General features: G+C 46.0%; 1 protein-coding gene and 1 long non-coding RNA gene across 2 annotated transcripts in view; one reads left to right on the top strand and one right to left on the bottom strand.

Annotated features, from left to right (window-relative positions):
- Window positions 1–10,597, top strand: part of TMPRSS3 (transmembrane serine protease 3) — a 16,975-nt gene extending 6,378 nt beyond the window's left edge. The window contains exons 7-12 of the mRNA XM_015645900.3: window positions 157–322; window positions 2,121–2,290; window positions 3,618–3,713; window positions 4,849–4,991; window positions 6,089–6,241; window positions 8,998–10,597. Coding sequence (XP_015501386.1) covers window positions 157–322; window positions 2,121–2,290; window positions 3,618–3,713; window positions 4,849–4,991; window positions 6,089–6,241; window positions 8,998–9,018 — 749 coding nt within the window. The 3' untranslated portion in view covers window positions 9,019–10,597. The remainder of the gene's footprint in view (window positions 1–156; window positions 323–2,120; window positions 2,291–3,617; window positions 3,714–4,848; window positions 4,992–6,088; window positions 6,242–8,997) is intronic.
- A 7,660-nt stretch (window positions 10,598–18,257) lies between these two features.
- LOC117243724 lies at window positions 18,258–20,930 on the bottom strand. Its single transcript, XR_004495648.1, has 3 exons — window positions 20,682–20,930; window positions 20,204–20,260; window positions 18,258–18,419 (listed from the first exon to the last, which is right to left on the bottom strand). It is a non-coding gene; the product is annotated as an uncharacterized LOC117243724 (long non-coding RNA).
- Between the last annotated feature and the right edge of the window lie 5,026 nt (window positions 20,931–25,956).

The following is a 25,956-nucleotide window of genomic DNA, read 5'->3' as shown; positions in this document are numbered from 1 at the left end:
GAGAAAGCTCTGGGATGTGGCCATGGGGATAGGGTGGGGATGCTCCAGCTGCAGAGACCTCCCACCCTCATCAAGGCTGGGAGAAGAGGGGCTGAAAGTGACCCAAAATCCAGGGCTGTGTTTCCTCTCTGGACTGTAACCTTTTCTCCCTGGCAGCGTGTGGGACCCGGGCCAGCTACGGGCCGCGGATCGTGGGGGGCAACGCGTCGTCGCCCCGGCAGTGGCCCTGGCAGGTCAGCCTGCAGTTCCAGGGCCACCACCTGTGTGGGGGCTCCGTCATCTCCCCACGCTGGATCCTCACGGCCGCCCACTGCGTCTACGAGTGAGTGCACAAACCCCCTGCTCAGGGACACGCTGCTTGCTCTGAAAAACAACCCTCAGGACACACTGCCCCATCCTTGACTGATGCCTTAGGGTTTTAGCCTTTTTATTTTTCATGTATTTGTCACCCTGTAGTTCTTTAGTGTGTAACTCTTGAACTCCATATTCTCTGTCAGCTGCTGCTTTCCCGTTTTGGTCAGACAACACAATTCCTCTCCAGGCCTGGGAATCAACCTCACTGCCTCAGGCCCTGAGAAATGTAAACAAAAGTGAGTTGGGGGGAGCAAACTTGGGGTAAATGACTTCATTACCTGCAGCTGGAATTGGAAGATTCACCCCCAAAATGGACTAAACTTATAAAAGTGTGAAAACCCATGACCTATCGTCTAGTTTTAGGTGTAGCCCCTGGGGGGGCTTCCTCTGCCCTAAATGTACCTGAAGGCCCAATAAATATCAATATATCAATAAATATAACCACTTTTTATTCCCTTAATTTTGTCTGGCCTCTGTTTTTAGGTAGTCCCCAAAAAGCATCATAACATTTTAGCTGTTCCTTTCTCTTTTTATATGAGTCTTTATTGAATAAAAGCTTCCCTAAGAAGTGATCCAAACCCAGGGCCTCAGTTTCCAAATGTTCTGGCCACTCACAGCTCCCTGGGAAAACATCTTAAACAAGATTTAAGTGCTAGATTTTAGGTATCCCAGCCTACAGTTTCTGTAAATTGCATGTACAGAATTTGTATCTGGCTTCTCTGATCCACTGGAGCCCCAAAATAAATTACAGGATTCTTTTCAAGTTGACAAGATCAATCTGTGATTATTAGTCACTTGTACTGTGCTTCGTACCCTTTGCCACTTTCTCACTGCTCTTTTTTATGCAGCTGAAGAGGTCTTCAGGCTGTAAATAGATGCTAAATAGTTATTTAAGCTCTTCTTCTTTGTGTAATTGCAAACATATTTATAATGAACTGTGTGGTTTTGCAGTCTTATTTCATGCTAGTAGTGCAGGAACACTTCTTGCTCTTACAAACTCCAGAACACTTTCACCAAAGATATTTAGACAGCTAAAATGGGATTTTTCTGACCACTCTTAGCCACCTACGACATGGATGCCTTCTTCTGAGTAAGTTCTTGTAGGATGCTTTTATACCCAGTAGAGAGAAGAGATGGGACAGACAAACCCCACTTCTAGTTCCTATTTAGAGCCCTGTGTTGCCATACAAAATAGGAATTCAGCATTTTAGAACCTTTGTCCTTGACTTTGTTCCCCCCAAGGTGGAGTGTGGTGAGTTTGAAGGGTGATGGGGATGGGAGCTGGCAACACAACCCACATTCCTGGAGTCTGTTCCCAGGGGACTGAGGCCAAAAGGAGAGGAGCTGGAGGCTGAAGGATGTGCCAGCTCATGAAACACCTTCCAGAAGGGAAGCTTCTCCTTGAAAATGCCTTGCCACAAGCAGTGCTGAGGTCTGGCTGAGTGCAGGTGTGCCAGGTGGCCTCTGTGGGGTCTCATAGGAGCACAGACAGCTGGGCTGATGAAAAACTCTCACATATTTGTAGTAAGATAGAGATAATTGCACTGATAATATACCAGGTGTCTCACTAAGATTAGTCACCCCTTTTACATTTTTAAAGATTAGATGCAAAGCATTAGCCATTATTGATAGAGAGGTAAGCCAGCACAGCAGACTGGTGTTATTTGCCTGTAGAGATTTATGTGGTCCACAAGCTCAGGGGACAATCAGAAAAATCTGAGAGTTTTCCTGGAGGTTTGACACTCTCTCCTACCTCTTTGTTCCAGCCTGTACTTGCCGAGCTCCTGGAGCGTTCAGGTCGGATTTGTGACTCATCAGGACACCCAGGTTCACCCACATTCGGTGGAAAAAATCATTTACCATCGGAATTATAAACCCAAGACTATGGGGAATGACATAGCACTGATGAAACTGGCAGCACCCCTTGCTCTCAATGGTAATTTATCTCTGTGAGCTTTCACTTTCTCACCTTCCCAGCTAAAACCCCTCAGTCCACACAAAACCAGCAGGAGCCCCCAGCCTCAGTGTGAGCACCTCCTCTGTACTCCCTGTCCAGGCATGGACAGCAGCAACGTGCTGCAAAATGTTCCCAGTCCACTCTGGTATTGATTTACTGCAGGCATTTATTAATAGGCAAACATTAACTTTATTCTTTCTAAATATTCTTCCTATCTAAAATAAACACCCTGCCTCATTCTGCTTGGAGGTCAAAGAGATTTTTATCATGTCCTTTCTGTGAGTACTTGGGGATCCAGAAGTGTCCAAAGCTGAAAATCAAGCTTGAATTTCAAAGAGAAGGAAGTTCAAATATAATAATGATTTAAATGGAAATTACTTTTATTTTCTTGATAGGATGCTACCTGGAGCTGATACAATGAGTTGAAATAATATGTAATAATATTGTGTGAATTGAAATGCTCACCTGCCAATACCTCCTAATCTCTGGGAGCTGACTGCAAAGGGGAGCTGGTGCTCTTTGACACATTTAGTTGATCTAAATCAGTTTTCTTGTAATGGTTTAGAATTTCACCATTAATGAAAATTAAGCTTGATTTAATTCTGTTTTATCTCTCTTTCTTCTGCCCATGAATAGCTCTGGGAAGCTGTAAGGAGCAGCAGTGGCTCTGCACCTGAGCACGATCCCACTGTGTTCCATGCTGGGGGCTGATGCCTTGAGCTGGGATCGCTGCACTGTGAGGAACAGAACCACTGGGGGCTGCCCAGTTATATTCTGTATTTTCCCTCCCTTTTCTCAGCACCCATTTGTCCCTGCAAGCATCAAGCACTGATTTTATCACATGAAATTCCATGTCCCAGAGCACAGAGGCACCGAAACTCTGTGAGCTGATGGGTGAGAAGCAAAGAACCCTCCCAAGAACCTTCTTGCCCTCTCAGGGATGTGCACACCCAGCTCCTTGTCCCACCCCAACAGCCCTGGGGACTCTGATCTTCCCTTCAGTTGCATTTCTAGTTTGCTCATTCTTCAATGTATTGACCTGCTGACACCTCCTTGTGCTTCTTCTTACCCAAAACTCATTTGGGCTGCTGGGAGTGTTGTCTCAAACCCTCAGTGTTGCCCACAAGACAAAAAACCTGCAGAAAACTGTCAGGCTATTTATGTGGGGAGTGGGTGGTGTTCATCACAAGTTCACTACAAGCCAAATCTTCAAGTTTTTCTGAGACATATAAACTTTTTTTGCTAAATTTTGATTCTCTTCTCTCTCCCTCTTTTTTTTTTTTTTCTTCTTTTTTTTTTTTAATAGGTCACACTGAACCGATCTGTCTGCCCAATTTTGGTGAACATTTCCCAGCAGGGAAAATGTGTTGGGTATCAGGATGGGGAGCAACTGTGGAAGGAGGTATTTTAAATTGTCTGCTGGTAATTTCGCTACATGCACTCATATACAGTAAATACAAGATTTGGTTGGAGCACTGTTTAACACTAAATTTTCTGGATTATCTGGAGGGGGAAGAAAAACATATTACTAAATTTTGCACACAAACTGAACTGCAAAAGCACTGTGCAAACTCTTACCACAAGGAATGGATGGGTATTCTCTGAAACAGTTGAAAATTGCACATATAAAATGTCCCCAGGGTTGTACTAAGTGAAATAGGCTGTGCCCTTTAGAGCTCCAAGCATAGGAAGCACAGCATGAATGCAAGAATTAAACGTTCCTTTTTTTCTGAGAAAGCATATGTGTATTTTAAGGCAGGTTGGGTGATGTAGAAATTGGATAAAACAACATCAAAAAGAAAAGGGATTTTTTTTTTTTACCATGACTCATGGGTCATGCTAATCAATAATATAAACTGAACCACCTTCACGTGAAAATGGGTGAATTATCAGGCAATTGTTTTTTATCATTCTTCATTCATGTCACTGAACGTGTTCTCGTTGTTCATTGAACAAGAACAGAACATTACCTGACCCACAGATAACAGCCAAAGGTGGGGAGAAAATGAAAGCAAGGTTTGCCACATTAAAAAAAAAAACCAGCCCTAAATTGACAATAGGCAGTGTGCAAATACTCCCCTTTGTGGAAAGGATCCGTTCAGGCTCAGAATGAAATAAAATAAATATTTATAAAGTAAATCAGATGTTTGCAGATGATTTGTTGACTAACAGAACAGGCGATAAATTCAGAATGGGTTTTGGCACTAGTCTTGAACACAATGTTCAACAAGTTTTTTTAGTTCATTAGTGTAATTAATTGTCTAGTTTGAAGTGGAAATGCACAAAGTACATGTTTTATTGTTATTTTATTGTTGTTTTATACACTGTGGTAATCCACATCTCTACAGAGTGGATAATTGCTGTGTTCTGTAAGTGATGAGACACCAAGTTGCCTTACTTTTGTCTTGTCATTTAACCACATTTCTTTCATCCTTCCTTGCCAATTCTTTGTATATAAAATATCCTCTGTTTACAAATGGAGATTATTTTCAAGGACAGGAAGGGTTTTTTCTGTTTTTTTTCTCTCTTTTTAACAGGTGACACATCTGACACCATGAATTATGCAGGTGTTCCTCTGATTTCCAATGCAATTTGCAATCACAGGGATGTCTACGGTGGGATCATAACTTCTTCAATGCTTTGTGCTGGTTTCCTAAAGGGAGGGGTGGACACCTGCCAGGTATGGAAGTTTCCAAACTGCAACTGTGCTCATTGGAAATGGAAAAATATGAGTGATAAGTTATCACAAGGCACTCCCAGGCTTTTCTTGGGCAAACATTTGGGTTTGTGCCATTTATTCTGCTTATCACGATTATCAATCACTGACCACGTGCATTCACACGCTACAATTTCCTTTTTATACTTCTTCCCTGGACCTTATCTGGATACTTCTGAAGCCAGATTTGCTTAAGACATATTTTGCTGCATGTGCTGCAGCACGGTGCCATCCTTTCTCTGCCTTGGCTGTGACCTCTGCACTGCACTAAATTGCACTTCCCTGCACTGTAGGCAGCTCCAGAGACCTGCAAGGTGCAGAAAGCCCACCTGCAAGGTGGTGAAAAGCAGCCAGGTTGGGCTGGGGAGGAGTTCCTAGTGGAAGGTGTCCCTGTTCCAAGCAGGGGGCTTGGACCTACACAGACTTCCATGTCCCTTCCTACCCAAACCTCTCTATGAGTCTGTGAACTTCATCATTCCAGATTTGCTCCATCCCAGTCACACCTGGGACAAAAAAAAGCAAAGGAAGTGGGTGCCTGGATCTGCATTTCATCCCCTTTTTGCACACAACCCCCCCAAAAAGGCACTTGGCACCAGCTTTTCCTGGGAGACCTACCCAAAGGCAGCGTGCTCAGCACACAGCTCCACGTGACAGGAGCCCTGCTCTCCAGTGGGACAGGCTTCTTCCAAATTCCCTTTCTTCCAGTTGTGCTGGCTCTGATTCTCGTGGGGCAGGAAACTGCCCCAGAGAAAAAAGAAATGGGGAGTTCTCAGTGCTTAAATAAGGGTGCATTGAGTTGAATCTGTGTGGCAAAGTGTCTGGGAAGGGCTGGAAAAGCAGGCAGGAGCAGGCAGGGAAAGATGTAAGATGTCAGTTTGGTGTCTCATACATGTCTCAAAAGTCTCCAAGTCCTGCTGTAATGTACTTTTCCCAGGACCCAGAACAGAGCAGAAACAAGAGATTTTGAATTACTGGACTATGTCTCTCCCCCTTCCTCCCCAGACAGACATTTCCATCCTTTTCTGAGACACTGACATTTGTTTTAATTCTTTTTCCCCCAGGGAGATAGTGGGGGGCCTTTGGCATGTGAAGATATGAGTATCTGGAAGCTGGTGGGCACCACCAGCTTTGGAGTGGGCTGTGCAGAGAAGAACAAGCCGGGTGTCTACAGCAGAACCACTTCCTTCCTGGACTGGATCCACGAGCAGATGGAGGTCTGGCTTTGCCCTGTTCCTCCACCTCTGGTTGTCACTTTGCTCCTCCTGTGCCACACAGGGTTTAGCCCACATTTTTCTGTGTTGTGTGGAATTCCAGGGGGTGTTTGGGGATGGGGAATGGCCCTTGGGCAGAGCAGGGAGGTGCTGAAGGGCTGAGTCAGGAGATGGGGGTCAAGGAAAGAGATCAGAGGGGTCTGTCCTGTGTTCAGTTCTGGTGCCCCCATTATGGGAAGGATGTGGAACTGTTGGTTCCAGTCCAGAGAAGGGACACAAAGTTGCTGAGAGGACTGGAGCACCTCCACAAGGACAGGCTGGAACAGTTGTGGCTGTTCAGCCTGAAGAAGAGAAGGTTCTGTGGTGACCTCAGAGCCCCTTCCAGAGTCTGAGGAGGCTACAGGGAAGCTAGAGAAGGGCTCTGTCAGGAACTGTAGTGACAGGACAAGGAGTGATGGGTACAAACTGAAAGAGGGGAAATTTAGGTTAGACAGGAAGGAATTCTTTACTGTGAGGGTGGTGAGGCCATGGCACAGGTCGCCCAGGGAGGTTTGTGGATGCCCCTGGATCCCTGGCAGTGGTGAAGGCCAGCTTGGATAAGGCCTGGACAAGCCTGGGATAGTGGGAAATGTCCTTGTCCATGGCAGGAGAGGCTGGGATGAGCTGATTTTAGAGGTGCCTTCCAACCCTTAACATTCTATGATTCTGTGAGCTGATTTGAAGCCGTGAGGCTGCTACAGAGAAGCCTGGGGAGTGGAAGCTGAGTGGGCCAAAGAAATTGCAGAGGGAACACAGTGTTGGCTAGAAAGAGAGGAGAGCAGAGAAGGGAAGTGAGGGGACACTGCAGCCACCTTCACCTGACCCAAGGGTGGCCCAGTCTCAGCAGACCAGCTCTGCTGCTGTCAGCACCTCTCCAGTGCTGCCAGAGAGGTGCTGGTTCAGTCAGTGGAGCACAGACAACCAGCTCTGCTGCTGTCAGCACCTCTCCAGTGCTGCCAGAGAGGTGCTGGTTCAGTCAGTGGAGCACAGACAGGCGCTGTGCTGCAGGTGGGACTCCCAGGCTGGGCTCCATTGCCTAAGCAGGGTCATCCAGAGCCATTTCAGGGATCTCAGCCCGTCCTGCCTGGCTCACAGGTGTTGCTGCAGAAGGCAGGGATCTGCAGCTCACCCTGGGTTGCATCCAGCATCCATCCCCATGGGGATGGCTCAGGTGCCCTGTGAAGGCTCAGGTGGTGCCAGGTGCACTAAGGCACTGCAAGTGGCACTAGACAGGACAAGTGCAAGGCAAGTGAACCTTCCTGCAGTGCCCTGGGAGGATTCTGGACATGCAGGCACAGGTAGAGAGCGGTGCATTGGCTTTTAATTGTGATTTTCCTGTCTTTGTGGCAAAGCCAACCCTAAGCCCCAGAGCGTGCCCCCATTCTGCTCCAGCCTTGCCCTCGCAGACAGAGCTGCTGTTCCAACACCCAGCTTGCTGGAATGACATTGCATGGACAGCAATGATGCCATTCCAGCACCAGCAATCCAGGCACATGCTGAAACCACCCCTGTCACCATCTCATTTGTGAAGTATGTGAGACTTCCTCCTCAAACCAAAGTGCCAATATCAAACATCCACAGACAAGCAAATGCCCCAAATAAGGTGATGTGTGCAACTTCAGCTCAGCCCACGTCTGAATACTGCATGACACACACTGTTTTCACAACTTATATGGCACATGAAGATTTATGCTATCACAAGCCTCTCTATCACTCAAAGAAAACATGAAAACAGGATATTTCTGAATCTTCAGGACCTGTAATATTACTTGATTTTCTTTCCCCTGAATATATCATTGTGATTTCTTTGCATATATATATATATATATATATACAAACATTTCAGACGGAGAGCTCATATCACATGAAAACACAGATCTCCATTATAAAAGTAAATAATACTATAATATTTAATAGAGGATTACAACAATATTAATATTATAATATGATTAGTAAATAATTATAAAGTGGTCAAGGGGGAAAAAATGTACAGCAAAAGCTTTGTTAAGCCAAATGCTAAAATACTGGAATTTTTCAGAGGGGCATCTTCAGATGTAATCATTAATTCCACAGTTTATCTGCTTAGAAAGGATTTTCAGGTACAGCAGAGAAACATAGACACTTTTTAATGGGGACTGAAGCAAACCTAAAGAAAGTAGAACTAGTGTGCCTGTGGAAGTGGGGAATGGCAGAGCTGTACTGGGGCATAGCCCAGATCAAACTGGAGCAGAGAAGCTTTGGGGTGACCTTCCAGTGCCTGAGGGAGCCTGCAGGAAAAATGGAGAGACACTATTGACAAGGGCCTGGAGTGACAGGACAAGGGGGAATGGCTTCAAACCAAGAGAGAGTAGATTTAAATTAGATGTTAGGAATAAATTCTTCCCTGTGAGGGTGGGCAGGCCCTGGCACAGGGTGCCCAGAGAAGCTGGGGCTGCCCCTGGATCCCTGGAAGTATCCAAGGCCAGGCTGGACAGGGCTTGGAGCAACCTGAGATAGTGGAAGGTGTCCCTGCCATGGCAGGGGGGTTGGAATGAGATGGTCTTTAAGGTCCCTTCCAACCAAAGCTGCTCCATGTTTCTGTGATCCCGCTGGCAGGACAGGCTCCAGCAGCCCCTCCGTTCCCTTGCTGAGCTGAGTGCAGTGGGAAAACCCTTTCAGAGTTCAACAGGTGGCAACACCAGCATTTGCAACAGATTTATTCATGGTTTTTTTTCCCCCAGAGAGAAGAACTGCAGACCTGAAAAGAGTGGCTGTGCTCTGGGCTCCTGAAAAGCCACATCACACTCCAGCCCTGCAGAAGGACACAGCCCATTCTTGTGGTCACCTGCTCTGAGCTCTGGACCTTCACAGAGCACCTTTTACCATTTCTTTTTGTTACTGGCATCTGCACTTGATGCAAACTGTTGCACATTCAGCCTGTTTTGGGTGGAAGAAGCAGATGGATGATGGATGATCAGCGTGTGTGTCTACTGGCAGTCACAGTAAATTTCACACACAGAAAAAAACTTAAGACTGATAATCCTGAATGCTGTCACAATAAAGTTTTGCAGAAAAAGACTCAGAGCAACTTTAGATCAGGTTGCTCACTGTTATTTTAGTACTTACCTTCCAAGAACCAGACGAGAATACTTTTTTTCCTGAAAGTATCCATATAGATCCATGAGAGGTCCATGCTCTGTTGCACAGGCAGCAGCAGCAGCTTCCTTTGACTCCAAAAACAAGCAGGATGCAGAAGGTTGGCACTTTTGACACAAATGTTCAACTCTTATAAAAAATAATCTCTGAATTCCAATATATTATCATGTCCCTGTGAACGAAGTTCCTAAAAATCAAATTCTTAAGTGTTTTCCTGCAGTAAATAGCTCTGAAATGAGCAACAGGTTGTAACTTGACTGGAAAATTCTGAAATTACTGAACTTAAATGGAAGAGGAGCTTCTTTATGCCCTGATTTCCCTCCTTTTCTCTGCTAATGGGACAATACAGATCCCACACACTTTGTGTCTCTTAGTGACCTCAGTGTGTGGATGGACTGATGCCAGCCAGGCAAAGGACAAAATATCTGAAATGCTGCTGTGGTTTCCTGATTTCCATTTAATACAACAGTCTCAGCTATTTTTAGGCTGGGAAATGCCTGATTGTTTGACACTTGCCCTTTGTAAAAATCCTGGGGTGAAAGTTGTCAATTTTAGAATTGATCGCCGGGGATGGTGTGGGCTGAATAATGGATAATCTTGTCAGAGCTTTCCAATACCAGCCAAAATTGATCTTATCATCTGATCAGGTGCTGGTGATCTGCTTGAGATGTGGTTTTGGATGCAATCTGCGTGCTTCTAAATCAGTATTTGCATCACCACTGCTGCAAGAATGCGCCGGCAGAATCAGAACTTAATTTTTGCTGCAATGTGTTAGGTCAAATTTGAGAGAAAACTGCAAACCCACATAAATTGTCAACCTCCACTTTGTCCTGTGGACACAAACCTTGATATCACAAGGCACTGCACCAAAACCTTTCACCCTGACTGAAGAAACTGCAGTGCAATGGAAACAGCACTTCCCAAACCTGCATGTTGTTAAAAAAGAGAGAATCATTATTGCAAAGCTGGAATTAACTTCAACTGACAGAAGCATGACAGAGCTGCCACAGAGTATGTTGAACCCTCGTGTAACTGAGACACTTTCAGAAGTTTTAATGTTCAGTGCTTGTTCTCATGACATTTTCACAGCCCTGTGAGGCTGGGAGATTAATATTATCAGCAGTCTGGAGATGAGGGTGCTGCTCTTGGAGCTGACTGTGTTGTTATTTCATGTTTCTGAAAGGACCCCTGAAAATTCCTTTTGAACTCTTCTGTTTCTATAAAAAGACTATATGATAAGTGTCCATTGTGGTCTGCTTTTGTATTAAAGAGAAATCCAGTGTAAAATGTGGAAAGCTACTGAAATCTTCCCAACCAGAAGCCAGATCAATGACAGTCACTTATGGGTAGACCCAGCCCAGTGAGCCTGCAAATCTTCCTTCAGTCTTCCTTCTGATTTCTGTTAAACCCCTTGCTGTGCTGTCTTAATAACGCACAGACAGGATAGAGAATCACAGAATCATGGAATGGTTTGGTTTGTAAGGGACCTTGTGTCATCCAGCTCCAACCCCCTTGCCAGATAAAAGAGTCACTCCCTACAGCTGGATTTTTCTCCCCCTTCAAATGCCATTAACATTCATGCCAGAGGCTTTAAAATAATCACAATATTAACATAATTGTTTAGATTAAGTGAATATACCTGGGGGTTTAGGACATCTGCTGTGGGAGGTGTTTTGTACAGACATGGGCATTGTGTTTTATTCAGAGATGTGGGACTGATGAACTGGTTATCAGTATTACAGCTGGAATGAACTGGTGCACAGAAGAGTAACTTTCCAAAGAGTTTTTAAGGCAGGTTACCAAACCTTTCCTTTCCCTTGGGATTTCTTCTCTTTATTCAACAAAAATAATTCTCAACACCGCATGTGCAGGTACAGAGGGCTGCCAAAGCAGGTGGGGCTGAAGGCAGCTCTGGTTTAAGTAATCCTGATTAGGGGTTTCATGGTAAACACCTTGGGAGTGTTCTATTAGGGGAGTGTATATTTGCCACATTATTAAAGATGCTGATGAAAAAGCCTCTGGTTTGTGAACTCAGATCACTGGTGTGACACAGGGTGAAATTACACCACAGTGTCCCTTAGAAACACAACCTGCTTGTAGGCACAGCCTTGCAGAAACATGGCCCAGACTGTCAGGAAATTAATCCAATGTTCTTCACACGCTGGACTTTGCAAGGAATGTCCAGCATGAGAAGAAAAATTCTTTTGCCATTCATCATCTGTTCCTGTCACCATGACAATTTAGTCAGGAAACTGAGACAAAGCTGTTAAGTTTGAATGAACCACAAGTGACTTTTTTTCAATATGCAGTTTTCCCAGACATTCTGAGAAATATCACATGGATGAACTCTCCTTTGGCCAAGCCAAATTTCTTTATCTTTTTCATTTTTTTCACCACTTGTGATGTACAAATAAGCAGGAAATTTCTGTAAAGAGACAGAGATAAGCATAAAAACAAGAGCCTAAGATTGGTGTCTGAGGAAGCCAAAGTGCCTTCTGAGAGGTGACATGCATTTAGCTTGCTTTTGACATGCTTTTAACACATCCTGCACCAGGTGCATCCCAGCACAGATGTGGGGATCTGCCCAGCTCTGCTCTTAGGACAAGATTCAAGTAAGAAATGTAAGAACTGTACATTAGGCTTAAAAAAAAAAATTAGATCTTGCTCTTCACTTTTTAGATTTTCTCCAATAGCCAAACAAAGCAGGTTGAAAGCTTTCATTCTAAGTGCTGCACTGTGCATCCTGCTGGTTCTGGTTCCAGCCTGGTTTGAGCCCTGAAAGCTGCACACACTCCAGCATCTCTGTGAGTGTAGCATTGGTTTAGGATCCACAGGCCAAATTTATTTCCTCCAACAAAAAGCCCTGTGAGAAGCAGTATCAGGGTTGTGGGCACCAAGAGCCCCAGATTACATGAAGCACAGTAAGAAAGGAGCTCACCTGCTGTGTTTGACTTTAGGGAAGGTACAAGGAAGTGTTTCTTATCTGGACTGAAAGAGCACACTCGATCATTGCCTCTAATCTCTCTTTTGATGTGTTTAACGTGAGCAGAGGCTTCCAAGTTTGTTTAGTTGCTTTTGTCACACGTTTTCTTGCTGGTGGAGCTCCAGCCCCAGTAGAGGACAGCAGGTTGTGGCCCCAGCATCGACACCAGGTATATGAGTCTGTTTTTTAATAGTTTGCACCATTTTTGGCAAGGGAGAGATAAAAACACACCAGTCTAATGGGTTGTCAAAACTATGACCAGACCAGTTTTTCCTGATGAAAATAAAACTGTCTCCATCACCAACTCATTTCCCTGAAGAGAGCTTTGATAGCTGCCAGTCTGAGCAATGCAACTGTAAAATGCAATGAGCAGAAGGAAAAAAGATTATTGATTTCCCCACCTCCTAATGCTGGAGCATATTTACTGAAGGTAAATGCAGGCTCAGGGCTGGCAGCTGAGACAGGAGCCTGGCCTTGCCTCAGGCACCCACGTCAGAGCTCTGTTCTGAGCCTGCCAGCCATAAATTCCTCCCCTTGGAGCTCTCAGCTGAGAGAGGGAAGGCAGGGAAGGAGGGAGGGATGAATGAGAAGGGAAGAGAAAAGAACAAGAATGCCTTGAAACACCACAGCATGAAGCACTTAGAGGAAATAATTTGCCCTTAAAATCACCAGTAAATCATAATTCCTTTCTACAGGTTTCCCACTGTTTGAAGGACATTTTACATCGAGGGTCAAGAGGAGGGGAGTTTTAGATCCTTTTCATACAACTCCATGTGCCATTTATTTGGTCACCTTTACTCTTTATCTCTGACAGAAACAAATTTGAAATGCTCATAATCATATGAAGCCCACAGCAGATGGCAGCATAAAGCAAAATTTTGCCTCCATCCTCTGTTAGAAAAGAAATAAACGCTGAACAGTTCGTGCCTCAGCCACCAGCAGTGGGTAACACAAATGCATTTGTTACTTTTTGCTGAGGATTGATGCAGATCCCCCAGCAGAGGAGGGGACCTTCAGGAACCTGGGAGTGAGTTCAGAGCATCCACAGACCTCCCCAGGTCTCCTCTGGTGGGTGCTTGCCCCAGCTCCCCAAATTCTGTGGCTGCTGTGTGCTAGTGGTGCTGGCTTCTCACGCTGTGGGATGCCCTGGCAATCACAGCCTCAGGATTTCTCATGCTTTGATATATTTTTATTTTCAAACTATTAAAAAAATTACAGTAAGCTGCCACTGCATAGCTGGCTTTGATCCAGAGAGATCTGTTGAGCAGTTTATTATCCACATCTCCAAATATCTGTCTATTCCCAGCGGAACTTACAACTGGACATTAACAGTGAAAAAGAACCTTCTTAGAAATTATTTTGTCACTCACCAATGACAGAAAGAAAAAAGTTTATTTAGAGGTTTAGCAACCTTCCTTTTTATTAGCACTTTTACTAGGACTAGAACAGGAACTTACAGGCCTCAGGGCAAAAATAAGAGCATCACATAAAAATATTTCTGCACAGGTACCCAGTGCTAGACACTTACAGCCATGTACAGATAACAGAATTTTAAGAAAATGCTTAAAGCTGGTAGGGAAGTTGAATTTCTCCAGAAACAAAATACTTAATTGCACCATGGTTGCAATGAAGAGGGAAGAGAAAAGTGACACCTATTCAAGATTTCCTTCACCTCCTCCTCCTGCCTCTCCCTGCAGAAGGAGGAAATCATGTGCAGGGCAGCTGGAGATCTGTGTCCCTGCCCCTCTGTGGCTCTGCATCCCCACATCCACCCACGCCACGGTAATCCCTGATTTTTATAGTTCCTCCTCTGCAATACCCCAGATCCTCTCAAGCCCTTTGCTTTCTCCACAGGTGTCCCTGTGTCCCTAAATTCCAGCCTTCCCTCTGCTGGCTGTCCCTCAGGTACCCTGCCCATACCACTGCCCAGCAGCTGATGCCAAGCCAAAGCCTGCAACATTCCCTGCTTTTCCCTCAGTGGGAACAGGCACAAACCTGCACAAAACTTGTCAGATGTTGTTATCGCTGTTTCATGAGTTTCTCCTGCAGTTTCTCTCTCAAATTCTGTCCAACAGATTTGGGAGTGTTGGGGTTTAACTCCAGTCCCAAGCAGCTGCCTCATTCCCCTTCCTGCCACAGTGGGGAGGAGAATCAGAAAGAAAAAGTGAACCTTGTAGGTTGAGAAAAGAGCAGTTGAATAATTGAAAATAATAACATTAATAAAAACAACAACAATGAAAAGGAGAGAGGGAAAGAAATAAACCCCAAGAGAAAGAAGTGATGCCCAGTGCTCACCACCCCCTGACCAATGCTCAGCCCAGCCCCTCACAGACAGCTGCCCCCAGTTCATACATTGAGTATGAGGTTCCATAGCATGGAATATCCCTTTGGCTACTTCACATCACCTGTCCTGTCCCTCGTGGCTTCCTGTGCAGCTCCTCACTGGCAGAGCATGGGAGACTGAGAAGCCCTTGGTTTAAGGTGATCACTACTTAGCAACAACCAAAACATCCGTGTGTTATCAATATTATTCTCCTGCTAAATCCAAAACACAGCACTGCACCAACTACTGAGAAGAAAATTAACTCTATCCCAGCCAAAACCAGGCCATGGAGTGGTTGGGGGACTGGGAAGCCCAGAGGAAGGTGGGCAGATGTGCTGTCTGCTTGCAATAAACAGGCAGAACCCCAAGGTATAAGATAACCTCAAGCTTTCATTCCCTTCAAGAGTCAGCACCTTCTCCTCCTCCTCAACTCCTCATCCCTCTGGGACAGAGCCTTTTGTCACACTGCTCTGTGTTCCTGTCCCAGTGCCAGTCAGTCCTGGAGCATCCTTGCACTTTTCCTGCTGTCCCAGCACAGGTGTTGCTCGCAGCAGGTCCTGTTCCCCTGCTCCTGTGGTGTCTGGGCACTGCTCCTTCCCAAGGGAGCCCCAGCCCCACTGGCCACCTCATCCTTCATTCTTGTGCAACTGAGCCCCCTGGGTGTTTGCAGAGAGAGTAAAGCAGAGAAAGGAATGAAGCCTCAAACTGCAGATAGGCTTGAAAATAAACATAAGCCAGCAAACCAAAAATGGAAAAAAATGCCTTAGAAAACTTAAAGAACTTTACATTTGTGGTTTATATCCAGAACCTTCTGCTCCCCCCTTTCACAGCCCAGGAGCAACCAAAAGGGTGTGTTTGGTGGAGATTGGGCTCCACAGAGAAACTCGAGCCCAGATCAGTGGCTGCAGAGGCAGAGCACACCTCACTGCCTCGGATGGCTGCAAGGACTCAGAGCTGTTGCCCTCCCTGGGGCAGCAGATGGAGCAAACTGGGAGCATCCCAGTTTATGTGGGATAAATAACAGCCTCTGGCAGCCCTGCCTGCTGTGCAGTGCCAGATGTGCTGCACTGGGATCAGCCCTTCCCAGCTCTCTCAGCCCATGGGCCACAGTCATTTTAAACAAAGTCAGGACCATCTTGGACCATGCAGCCAAATGATTTTTTATTCACAAGAAGAGATGCTTCTTTATTTATGTGACTTCCCTTTTCCTGTTCACTTGCATATATGCATAGGCATGTGTCCATATTTATAAAGCTCTTTTCTTTATGCTTTTGGCAGCTGCTGTGCTGGCCAACAACAGCTTTGGTCACTGATAGATTTGGACTGGAAATTCAGAAATGCTGCTTGAGGTGATTGATTAATTAATTCCCTTCCCATTGCAGGTGCTGATTCTGGGACCTGAAAATTCTGGTCCCAGCCTGAGCTATGGATTTGCTGTGTGGATTTGCTGGAGAGGAAGGTGATGACTGCTGTTCCAGACAGCTCCCTGAGTGCTGCCAGCATCCTTTGTGAGACACCAGGATGTCACTGTGAGACCCATCCTCACAGGGACCCGCATGACACGGGGGATTTGTCACTCAGGAGAATTACACAAATAACAAGACTCAGTAACTACTCAAGAGTGAGGACTGCAGCAGAGCAGGGATGGGGCCAGAGCCATCCCTGGGATAGGGGAGCCATCGGGAGAGCTCCCAGCCCATGGGGCATCCTCCCTCCCAGGAAGGGCTCCTGCAGTCCTGAAAGGGCTGCCCATTCCCAAAAGCTGCCTTTTCCCAAAAGCTGCCTTTTCCCAAAAGCTGCCCTTTCCCAAGGGCTGCCTGCACCCAGCTGGTGCCTGCCTGGGGTAACCCCTCCACCCCAAAGCTTGGCAGGCAGCAGTGTCACCTTTCCTACCCCACTGACGTCACCAGCTCTGCAATGTTGACTGAGCCTTACTCAGACCCTATGGATAGCAATTACTGCAATGAGTGTAATATTTAATGACCTCTCTTTAGGCCCTGTGGAAGTTCCTGGGAAGCAATAGAAACCACAGGCACACACGGGAATTGGGCTTCTTCCAGGCTTTTTAACCAATGGTGGTTTTGCAGCAGGAAGAACTGCAGCTCCACCAGACCCATAATCTCAATTTCCCCAGTGCTACAACCTCTGCTCATCATCCAGCAAGGCAGGGAGAGCCTGGAGTGGAAGGACTGCACCACTGCTCTGCCTTTTACCTGAAAGCACAGGTACCAAATCTACCAAACACTGGTAAAAAAAAGGAGGAATAATAACAAGCCTCTCTGCAAATCCTGTCTTCTTTGGGCCTGCCCATATTTGCCTCACTAAAGAAAAAAACACAATTTCTTCTCTTTTTTCCCCATCACTTGCAGCCCCTGTTCATTTTGTCCCTAGGACTGAGCACTGCTTGAAGACTTCCCATCACTTGCATAATTTAAGAAGCAAATAGAAAATATTGCTGCACACACATATAAAAGTATTGATCTGGTGATTCACAGTATTGAAGATAACTTACATAGCACCTGGCAGAACACACACCCAGTGATAAATGAGAGCCAGGCTGGTGGGAATGCCCAGCTTGATGGTTGAGCTTCCCTTTGCCCAGGATCAGCCATTAACCTGCTTTAAATGTACTAAAAACATGTTAATCAAAAGTGACTAAAAATAATTAAAACAGTAAAAAAGCTTCACAATTAAAATCAGAGTGTTTGAGTAAAATAAAAGCCTCAAAAGGGATTGTTACCTTTAGATACACATCCTGCCTAAAGCCTGCAGATGGACATTACCCTGAATCCTGACCACCTCCCTGGCTGTGGGGCAGCAGTGACCCAGAGACAAAGCTCAGGAGTTTCCTTTTCAGCACCCAGGACCTATAAAATCCAGCATCTGAAGTTAGCCTGGGCTGCTACATAACACTTCATAGGGAGCTTGCTTAACTACCAAGAAACACTGAACATTAAGTGAACACTGTGCTTATAGCTGTAAAGTTCTGTGCAGAGGTAAAATGTAGCTCAGTATGGGATCACGATGGACATAGCAAACAAAGACAATCTGAGCACTGTTCCTCAGAAAAGGAGGGAGGGTAAGGTTTGGGATACCAATGATTTTTGTTTCTCTGAGCTCTGGTAGCACAGTCACACACAGATCTGCTTTCCCAGCAGTGCTGCTGTTTGAGCAGGTCAAAAAATAACATTTTTCTGAATCAGATCAGGAATTATTGCAACTTCCTTCTTTCTAAGAGTTGGTGAAAAGCTGGTTTAATTTTGGACTGAAACCATCCAGCAGCTCCAAGGGAGCAGCCCCATTCTACCAGCAGAGAATCAGGGAGTAAAGCTGTGTTGCTGCTTTCAGATTCTGTATGGGTGCCTCTCGCTCTGTTGTATATGTGACATCAGGAAAAATAAAGTGGCATTGAGAACATACCTCAAGGATTGTGCTACAAAAGATCAAATCAATTTTCATTCCCCAAGATAAATTAACTCAAAAAATAAGCCAATATTCAAAAGGGAAAAGAGATTTTCTAAATGTTTAGTTAATCTGCTAAGTGTAAGATTTATTTAAATAAATTTCTAGGGCATCATCTTGTATGATCCGTGCTGTACACAGCTCAGAAAGGCTCCAGTGCCTTTAACTGTCCTGGAGAAGGAGAAGTAGGAGAGGCACCGGGTCGGTCAGAGTGTCTCAGGTGTTGTTTGGGCAGTGCTCTGTGAAACAGAATTAAAGGATTTATGCTGTGTTTGTTCCCAGGCAGGGTGGGACAGCCTTAGACCTTCTGGCTGGACCTCTGGGCCCTGGGGCATCCCAGGCGTGCTGGCTGCAGCTTCCCAGGGGATGGGGGAAAAGGCCTGGTTTGGGCTCAGAGCAGGCTGAAATCAGCCACCCTGCTGACCCAGCCCATCATCACTGCCACTCGGAGCTGAGGGGCTGTGCTCGAGCCTCTTGCTTGTCACAGGGCCTGTCCTTGGTCACAGGGGCCTGTCCTTCGTCATAGGGACCATCCTTGGTCACGGGGACCGTCCTTGGTCACACAGGCCTGCCCTTCGTCATAGGGACCATCCTTGGTCATGGGGACCGTCCTTGGTCACAGGGGCCTGTCCTTCGTCATAGGGACCGTCCTTGGTCACAGACACCGTCCTTGGTCACAGGGACCGTCCTTGCTCACACAGGCCTGTCCTTGGTCACAGGCCTGTCCTTGGTCACGGGGACCGTCCTTGGTCACCGGGGCCTGTCCTTGCTCACAGGGGCCTGTCCTTGGTCACACGGGCCCGTCCTTGGTCACCGGGGCCTGTCCTTGCTCACAGGGGCCTGTCCTTGCTCACGGGGACCCGTCCTTGCTCACATGGACTGTCCCTGGCACTGCCCAGTCTCATGGCATCCCTCTCACACCACAGCCAGGCCATCCCCTGTGTTCACACCTTTGAACAGCTGATGTTCCCAGCTTCCAGCACTGCCTGTTTGCACAGGAAAAGGCAGTGCCACCCCCTCGGAGGCTCCTCAGGGACACACCAGCAACATTTTGGCTGCAGGCATAGAGAGGGACCAGTATGAATAGGAAAAAAATACCAAATTAAAGTGTGAATATTAACATATTCTGCCTCTGACATCAGGCCAGGATCAGAACCTACAATCTCTAAGCAGCCTTTGCTTAGAGGATTGACCTGTGCTGGGGCTATTTATATAATCTGAGTTTGTGGCTATTTTAGATGCAGGACTGGCTGCCCATCAGTGGCAGCCAGGGCAGGTGTGACCCTGACATCAACAGAGGGACCAAGGAGAAGCTGTCACCAGGACCCTGTGGCATGTCATGGGGTTGGAACCAGATGATCTTTAAGGTCCTTTCCAATGCAATCCAGGCTATGATTTTGTGGCATGCAGCCTTCAGGGGCCAGCCTGTGGTGTGATGCCAGTTCTTCCAGGGCTGGGGCATGGGAGGAGGCACTTGTGGGTACTGCGGTGATCAAATGCCACTGTGTGCTGATAGCAGAGGTCTGAGCACGACCAGGGAGCAAGAACAAGGGCTAGGAGGAGCTCAGGGTAATCCTGGTGCTGGCCCGAGCCAAAGGAAAACAACTCTATCTCGATGTCATTAAGTACACAAATTAACCAGAAAAAATCTATTCCTTTCTCCTGCAGCAAGCTCGAGCGTGGATGTGCTCAGATGCTGGTGAAGGGAGGCAGGGGAAGGGGGAAACACAACCCCTCAGAACTCCTGGATTATGGAAATCTTTTAAACCACCTGTGCACAGGAACCATGACAGGGAAGAGAGGCTTGGGGATGGATTGGGATGCTAACACCGGGGTGTTGGGTGCCCCAAAGCAAATTCCCCAGGTTCTGTGCGGTGCTTAGAACTCCCAGGAGTGCTGCAGGTCCCATGGGCTATTGCAGCTGGCACTAAGGGTGCAGACAACCAAACTGAGCCCTGAGGGAGAGCACTCAGGGACTTGGGCATACCCAAAAGGGCTCAATTTGTACAGAAAAAATAAATACCTCAGGTAATTAGTCCCTTCATATTTCCTGTCCCAGTATGGCTGAAGAAGAGGAAAGCTGGAGGAAAACATGGAGTTTGCAATTATCAGCCCTTCCCATGCAGCCTTTGGGACTGGCTCCAGAGGTGCAGCTCCCTCAGGTCAGGGATTGCCCCAGATCCAAGGACAGGAAGGGTCCAGCCATGGTTGGGGAAGCTTCTTCCCTCCTTGTGGCCCAGTTAAAGCTCAACTCCTGCTTCTTCATCCCTGGACACTTGTGATTTCAGGGAAAGTGGGGCAAAAAGTGCTGGGCTATGACTTCATCCCCCACCCACCTCCTACAGGGATCTTGCATTTCAGATGGATTTTACTCCTATGACTTCAACTCTGAATAATTAACCACACCCCACAGCACGTGGAAGGGAATTTTTTGGACTCCATGATCTCAGAGGTCTTTTCCAACCTAATTAATTTGTGATTTCAAAACCAGCCTTGCTTACTTTTAGGTCCAGGATGCTTGTTATGGAGAAATGGAGAGGAAAGACACCATCTAAGTTTAGCTGGATGGTAAGGGGGTGAAACAGAGAACCTGCTGAAATCTGCTTCTTTCATCCTGCTGCTTTCCTGAGGAGAGAGATTGCCAACTTTCTTCTGTGAGGATGAAGTAGGCAAGAGCTTGGAGCAGAAGGCTGTCTCCCAAAACCTGGGAAAGAGGCTGATTTAGCAATTCCAACCTTGTTCCTGCAGGAGCAAACACTGACCCAGCAGGAATGGAGGGGCTCAAGACAGCCCTGCTGCCTCCCAGTGTGTGAAGGCAGGTGAAACAGGGACTGGTCACCTCAGTCTGGGGTTGTTGTTGTTGCATTTTCCTGGAATCAGATTGAAATCCACCAGCCCAAGCAGGAACATTTGCTGGGCTGTTTTCCCTGGTGACCATCGACAGTCACATCAAGACTTCTGAAGCCATCAGTGGCCCACACCAAGCTTCAGGTGACTTGTAGTCAGAGAGGTAACCTGAAGTGCAGGCAGGAGCTCTGGAGCTGTTAAAGCAAGGATTCACTATTCCATGAGCATTTTTTTCATATTAAAATGTCTAAAAAGGTACAAGGATGGTAAGAGAAAATTATTTCCTTCTCCTAAATCTTACCTTCCTTTGAGCTGTGTCATGAGAGAGGGATGAGTTCAAGACAGGAATACCCAAAACTTTAGTGAAGCACAGGATTTAAGGCACATCTGCTTTGTAGAGGTCTCTGTGCACACAGCCTATTTGATTTAACCAATTAAAAAGAGGAAGACAGAGAGAGAGATTATTGAAGAGTTCATTTTCTCTCCATCAGTCCCACAGACAGAGGACTCACATTTTTATATCCTAGAAGAACATAATGATTATAGATGGAACACATAAAGCCATTTGTCCTCATCCTCTCCCCATTCTTCCCTTTTGCTGCAACCATGGCACAGGAATTGGTCTCTCCAAGGATACAAATAAACTTGTTTTCTTTCTTTCTATTAAAAGGTGAAGTGAATGAGATCAGGATCTTTCAGCCCCAGAAAGTCCTGCTGGCACTAGGATGACCCACCTAATGTGAATGGGAGCCAAATATTCGTGCCAGACTGAAGCCCTGACCCTGGTGACAGCTAAAACAAATGAATTGCACCTTCCAATGTCTGGATAAAAAAAGGAAGAAAGCCTCATTGACAAGACGGCCCTTTAAAGAACTTCCCAGATGTCCTCTCACCTGAAATCTGTTTTTTCAGGAGCATTTCAGCTGAGGGTGTCCCATCATTTCACACCCTCTGCAGGTCTGTGTTTCCCAAAGGCCAGGAATAGGGATCACTTGCTTTGAACACTGCAAATCTGTGAGCCCAATGTAATACCAAAAAATTCACCAAATTAGGGCTTGCAGTAGCAATCATGTTGTTACATCATGCAGTTACAATAGCCAAGTTTAGTTCCAGCATGGGAAGAAAACCTCTGACTGAAAATTCCTGATGAGTGTGTTCACTCCCATAACTGGTAGGGAACGTTCTAATCAAAGTTTGTATAAAACTACTCTTAGGAATAGCAAACAAAGCATTTACTAAATAACAGGTACTCTGAATAGATCCCAGCACAAACAGCAGGGCTTGTAGGGGTGGCAACAAACAATTTAAGTTATTGGCAGGTCTTTTTTCTTACTCCCAATGCAATTTCATTAAGTAAAAGTATCTTTAGGGGGCAAAGGGGCTGAGCCAGGGATTTACCTCCAGTCCAGGCTAGAGGAGAGAATGAGGGGAAAAGCCCCAATCCTGAAACCTTCAGGTGAGAGCAGCTGGCTGGGGCTCCCAACTTCCAAAGCTTCGTTCTGACTCACATAATTCCCCTCTCAGCTTCTCCCCTTGCAGGTGGCCCTTCTTAATGCAAACAATTAAATGGGCATTTGTGAAAGTGGCTGCTCCTGTTGCTCAGTGAGGAGGACATTTGGAAGGCAGGAAAGGGTGCCTGGGTTCTTCAGAAACTCTTTTTCACAGGGGCCTCATGTTCTCCACCAAGGTTCCAAACCTCTCTTTTGTTATCGAGGAGGTGAATAAAGAGATTTTGAACCACTCCAAACAAAGTCTGACCAGGCTGGGACTAAAACCCAGAAACAGCATTTGTAGGACAGAGGAACAGTGGGTTCCAACAACTAGGAGCTCACAGTTCAGTTTGTAAGCAATGAAACCTCCTGTCAGCAGTGGGTGCTGCCACTGCAAAGTCCTTCACAGGATGGGTCAGGCTGGAAGGGACCACAGTGGCTCATCCCTGTGAGCCATCCTCTCCTCCCTGCCCAAGCAGGGGCATCCCAGAGCACAGAATTGTGTCCAGGTGGCTCTGGAATATCTCCAGTGAGAGACCCTTGGCTGCAAAGTGCTGTGTGCCTGTGCTCTGCACTGGTGATCAGCTCAGAATTTAACACAGTGGCTCTCTAAAGGCATAGGAAGGGGACATTTGCCACCAATTAAGCATTTTCAGTGGGGCAGGGCTGGTGAAAGAGCTGGGCTGCTTTCCTTTGTTTACCTGCCTGGCATGAAAATGCCTGTAATGCTGTGCAAGAGCCTGTTCCAGCTTTGGGCAAACTGGTTTTACTTTGGGAGAAAAGCAGTGTTTGTTCAGTGGCTGTGAAATGAGAAATGCTGTGAACTCCCCCTGAATTTGTGAGGTTTGCATCAAGTTCATCCGTGGCAAAGCCAGCTCTCAGCACAGGTGTTTCTCCTCACAGATGCTGGTGCTGTTGCCCTTCCAGAAGCCTCTGTGGCTTTTACCACAGTCACTGGATCTCACCAGCACGTTTTTAGGGCTGACACCAGCATGTCCCCAGCCCTGTCCCTTCCCCAGCCTCCCTGCACACCACCCCAGCTGTCTGAAACAATGCCCACACTGCTGCCCAGTTCTTTTTTCTCTCCCAGTTCCTCTTCCCCTCCATTCTTACTTGCAGTCCCTTCATCATTAGCTCCCACAGGACTCTCAGTAGCATATCTGTCTGACACAGGCAGTTTCACTGCTATAAATCCTCCACAGCCCATTGAATAGAGACCTTTTAATTAGGTTTTAAGAATTTTCCCATTAGCGGAGAGACATTGAGAATTCAGGTCTCATTTATGAAAAACAAAATATGTTAGAGAGGGAAGCTGTTTGGTTTACTGCAGTATTAGCATTTCCCCCCCTGTATTTATGGGCATGGATTAATTGCTGTTTTACTACTGTGGACAGAAATATGTTTGACAATTCACTTTATTGTGCTACAAATGACAGATTTAAACCAGTGATCCAATGTGAGAGCCCTCTTGGGCTACTGCATTGTCTGTGTGACATATAGAGAAAATGTGAACAAAGTCTTTCATCATCAAAATTTGATTGCTCTGCTATTTGCACCAAACTAGCTTTATGTTCTCACTATCAAAGGGGTTTTCTGGCTTCAACTCTCACTTTGTCCTGAGGATCTGAGATAGGACTTGATATGAGGGTGGGAAAGATTGAGCCAGAGCCACGTCCTTGACAGGCTTGGGAGGGTAAAGCTGTGCTGCCTTGGACCCTGGACACACTTGGCCACAACAGGAGGGCAAGTGTCCTCTTCACGTGTCCTGCCAGCTGCTGGGTATTCCAGACTCAGGGAATTCATGAACCAGCTGTGGTATTTTTGGTGCTTTTAAAAGCCCAGATGGATTTTTCCTTCCAGGAACTGTTGCAAATGGCTTTTTGCTAAGGTGACAAGGACCCCTCTTGCTTGCTGCCTGCCCTATCCCAAAACACCTTCAGGTCAGGAAGAGCTGTCACAGCACTGGTTTGCCAATTCAGTCCTTGCAGGCATCAAGTTTCTGCTTCAATCAGCCCATCCTGACAAAACTTTATGTTGAGAGATCCCAGCCAGCTCTACCAGCCGTGTTTTGATACTGCTGGGTGCATTTGATCCAGTTCCTGCTCCTCAGCTACAGATCAGTGAGTGGCTGCACCACTTTTCCTGGGGTTACTCCAGGTGAGCAGGACACAGCAAGGGCAGCCTCAGGTGCCATTTCCTCTGCCTTCATCCTTCATCCCAGCTGGAAACCTCCAATGTGCTCCTCTAGGCTGAGCTCTGGCTTCTGCAATGCTCTCACCTGCAGTAACTTTTATAAAAAAACACAGTAAAATAAGATGTTCTTGTTAAGATTTTCCCATCTCAAATTTTTTTTTTCTTTTCTGATTCTTGCCAGAACTTTACAATTCACTTTTTATGCCCAGTCTCTTAAAAAACTTTAAAGTGAAGATTTCAAAGGAATTTCATAGCCACCCTTTTTTTTTCTGTTGAAATTTCTTCTTCTTTTCTTTCTACTTTCCATTTTTTTTTCTATCATTATTTTGTTAAATCCCTTGAAGAATTGAACTGAATAGAGACACAGTTTTCCCCTGAAGTAGCTCTCCCACTAATCATCATATATCAACTCTTGCTAACACTGGAGCTTAATATTTCTCCCTCTATTTTTAACCACATTTAATTGGTGCAGAAGAAACACTTCCTGGCCAATATTTCCTCCCTTCACAGCCATCAATGAAAAGAGCAATAAGTGAAACTTGCTAAAAACAGCAATAATCTTGACTCTACTCTGCCAGCTCTGTAGGTAATTTTTGCTGTCAGCTCAGCTGAGCCAGCCCAGGTCACTTTCTAACCTCAATTCTTTTACAGACCCTGTCACACTGTACATCCCTCTGAGCCTTTCCAGTCCTCACCATCAGCTGGAGACAGCAGTTTAGGCAGTATCTTTTTGCTGCCCACTTTTGAAATCACTAGGGCAAAACTTCTCTGAAATGACCTTTTCCTCCCACACAGGGTCTTAAGGCTCGCTTATTATTTCCTAGGTCTCCTGCTTCTCCTATTTCAGGCATTTCTCACTTGTATTTATCTCTTTAGCTATTTGTGTCAGCAATAACCTTGCAGCCCTTTTCCTGCATTGCCTGGTTTTCAAAGTTTTGATCACTGTTCCCATAGTAGCAAATGAGAGCCATGGGTCCTTTTTTTTTAATATCTTATGTGTCCCGAATAATATTCAGTCCTTGACAAGTGAGGTGAAACCCAGAGCTCTCAATCTGCTCTAAGAAACTGCCAGAAAACGAAAGGGGTAACATTTCCTTTTAGCTTGCAGGGTGAATGGCTGACCCCTGCCTGCAGCTATTTACACTGCTAATTGCTCTGACATTAATGAATGAATTATGCTGAAGTGATGCAATATGGGCAATATCTATCAGCTGTTCCATGCCATTGCCCTCCGAACTTCAGTGTT

Source organism: Parus major, chromosome 1 (genome assembly GCF_001522545.3).
Source record: "Parus major isolate Abel chromosome 1, Parus_major1.1, whole genome shotgun sequence".
In the NCBI taxonomy this organism is placed as follows: domain Eukaryota; kingdom Metazoa; phylum Chordata; class Aves; order Passeriformes; family Paridae; genus Parus; species Parus major.
The sequence above is the reverse complement of the archived record's forward strand: the minus strand, read 5'-3'. Positions and strand labels throughout refer to the sequence as shown.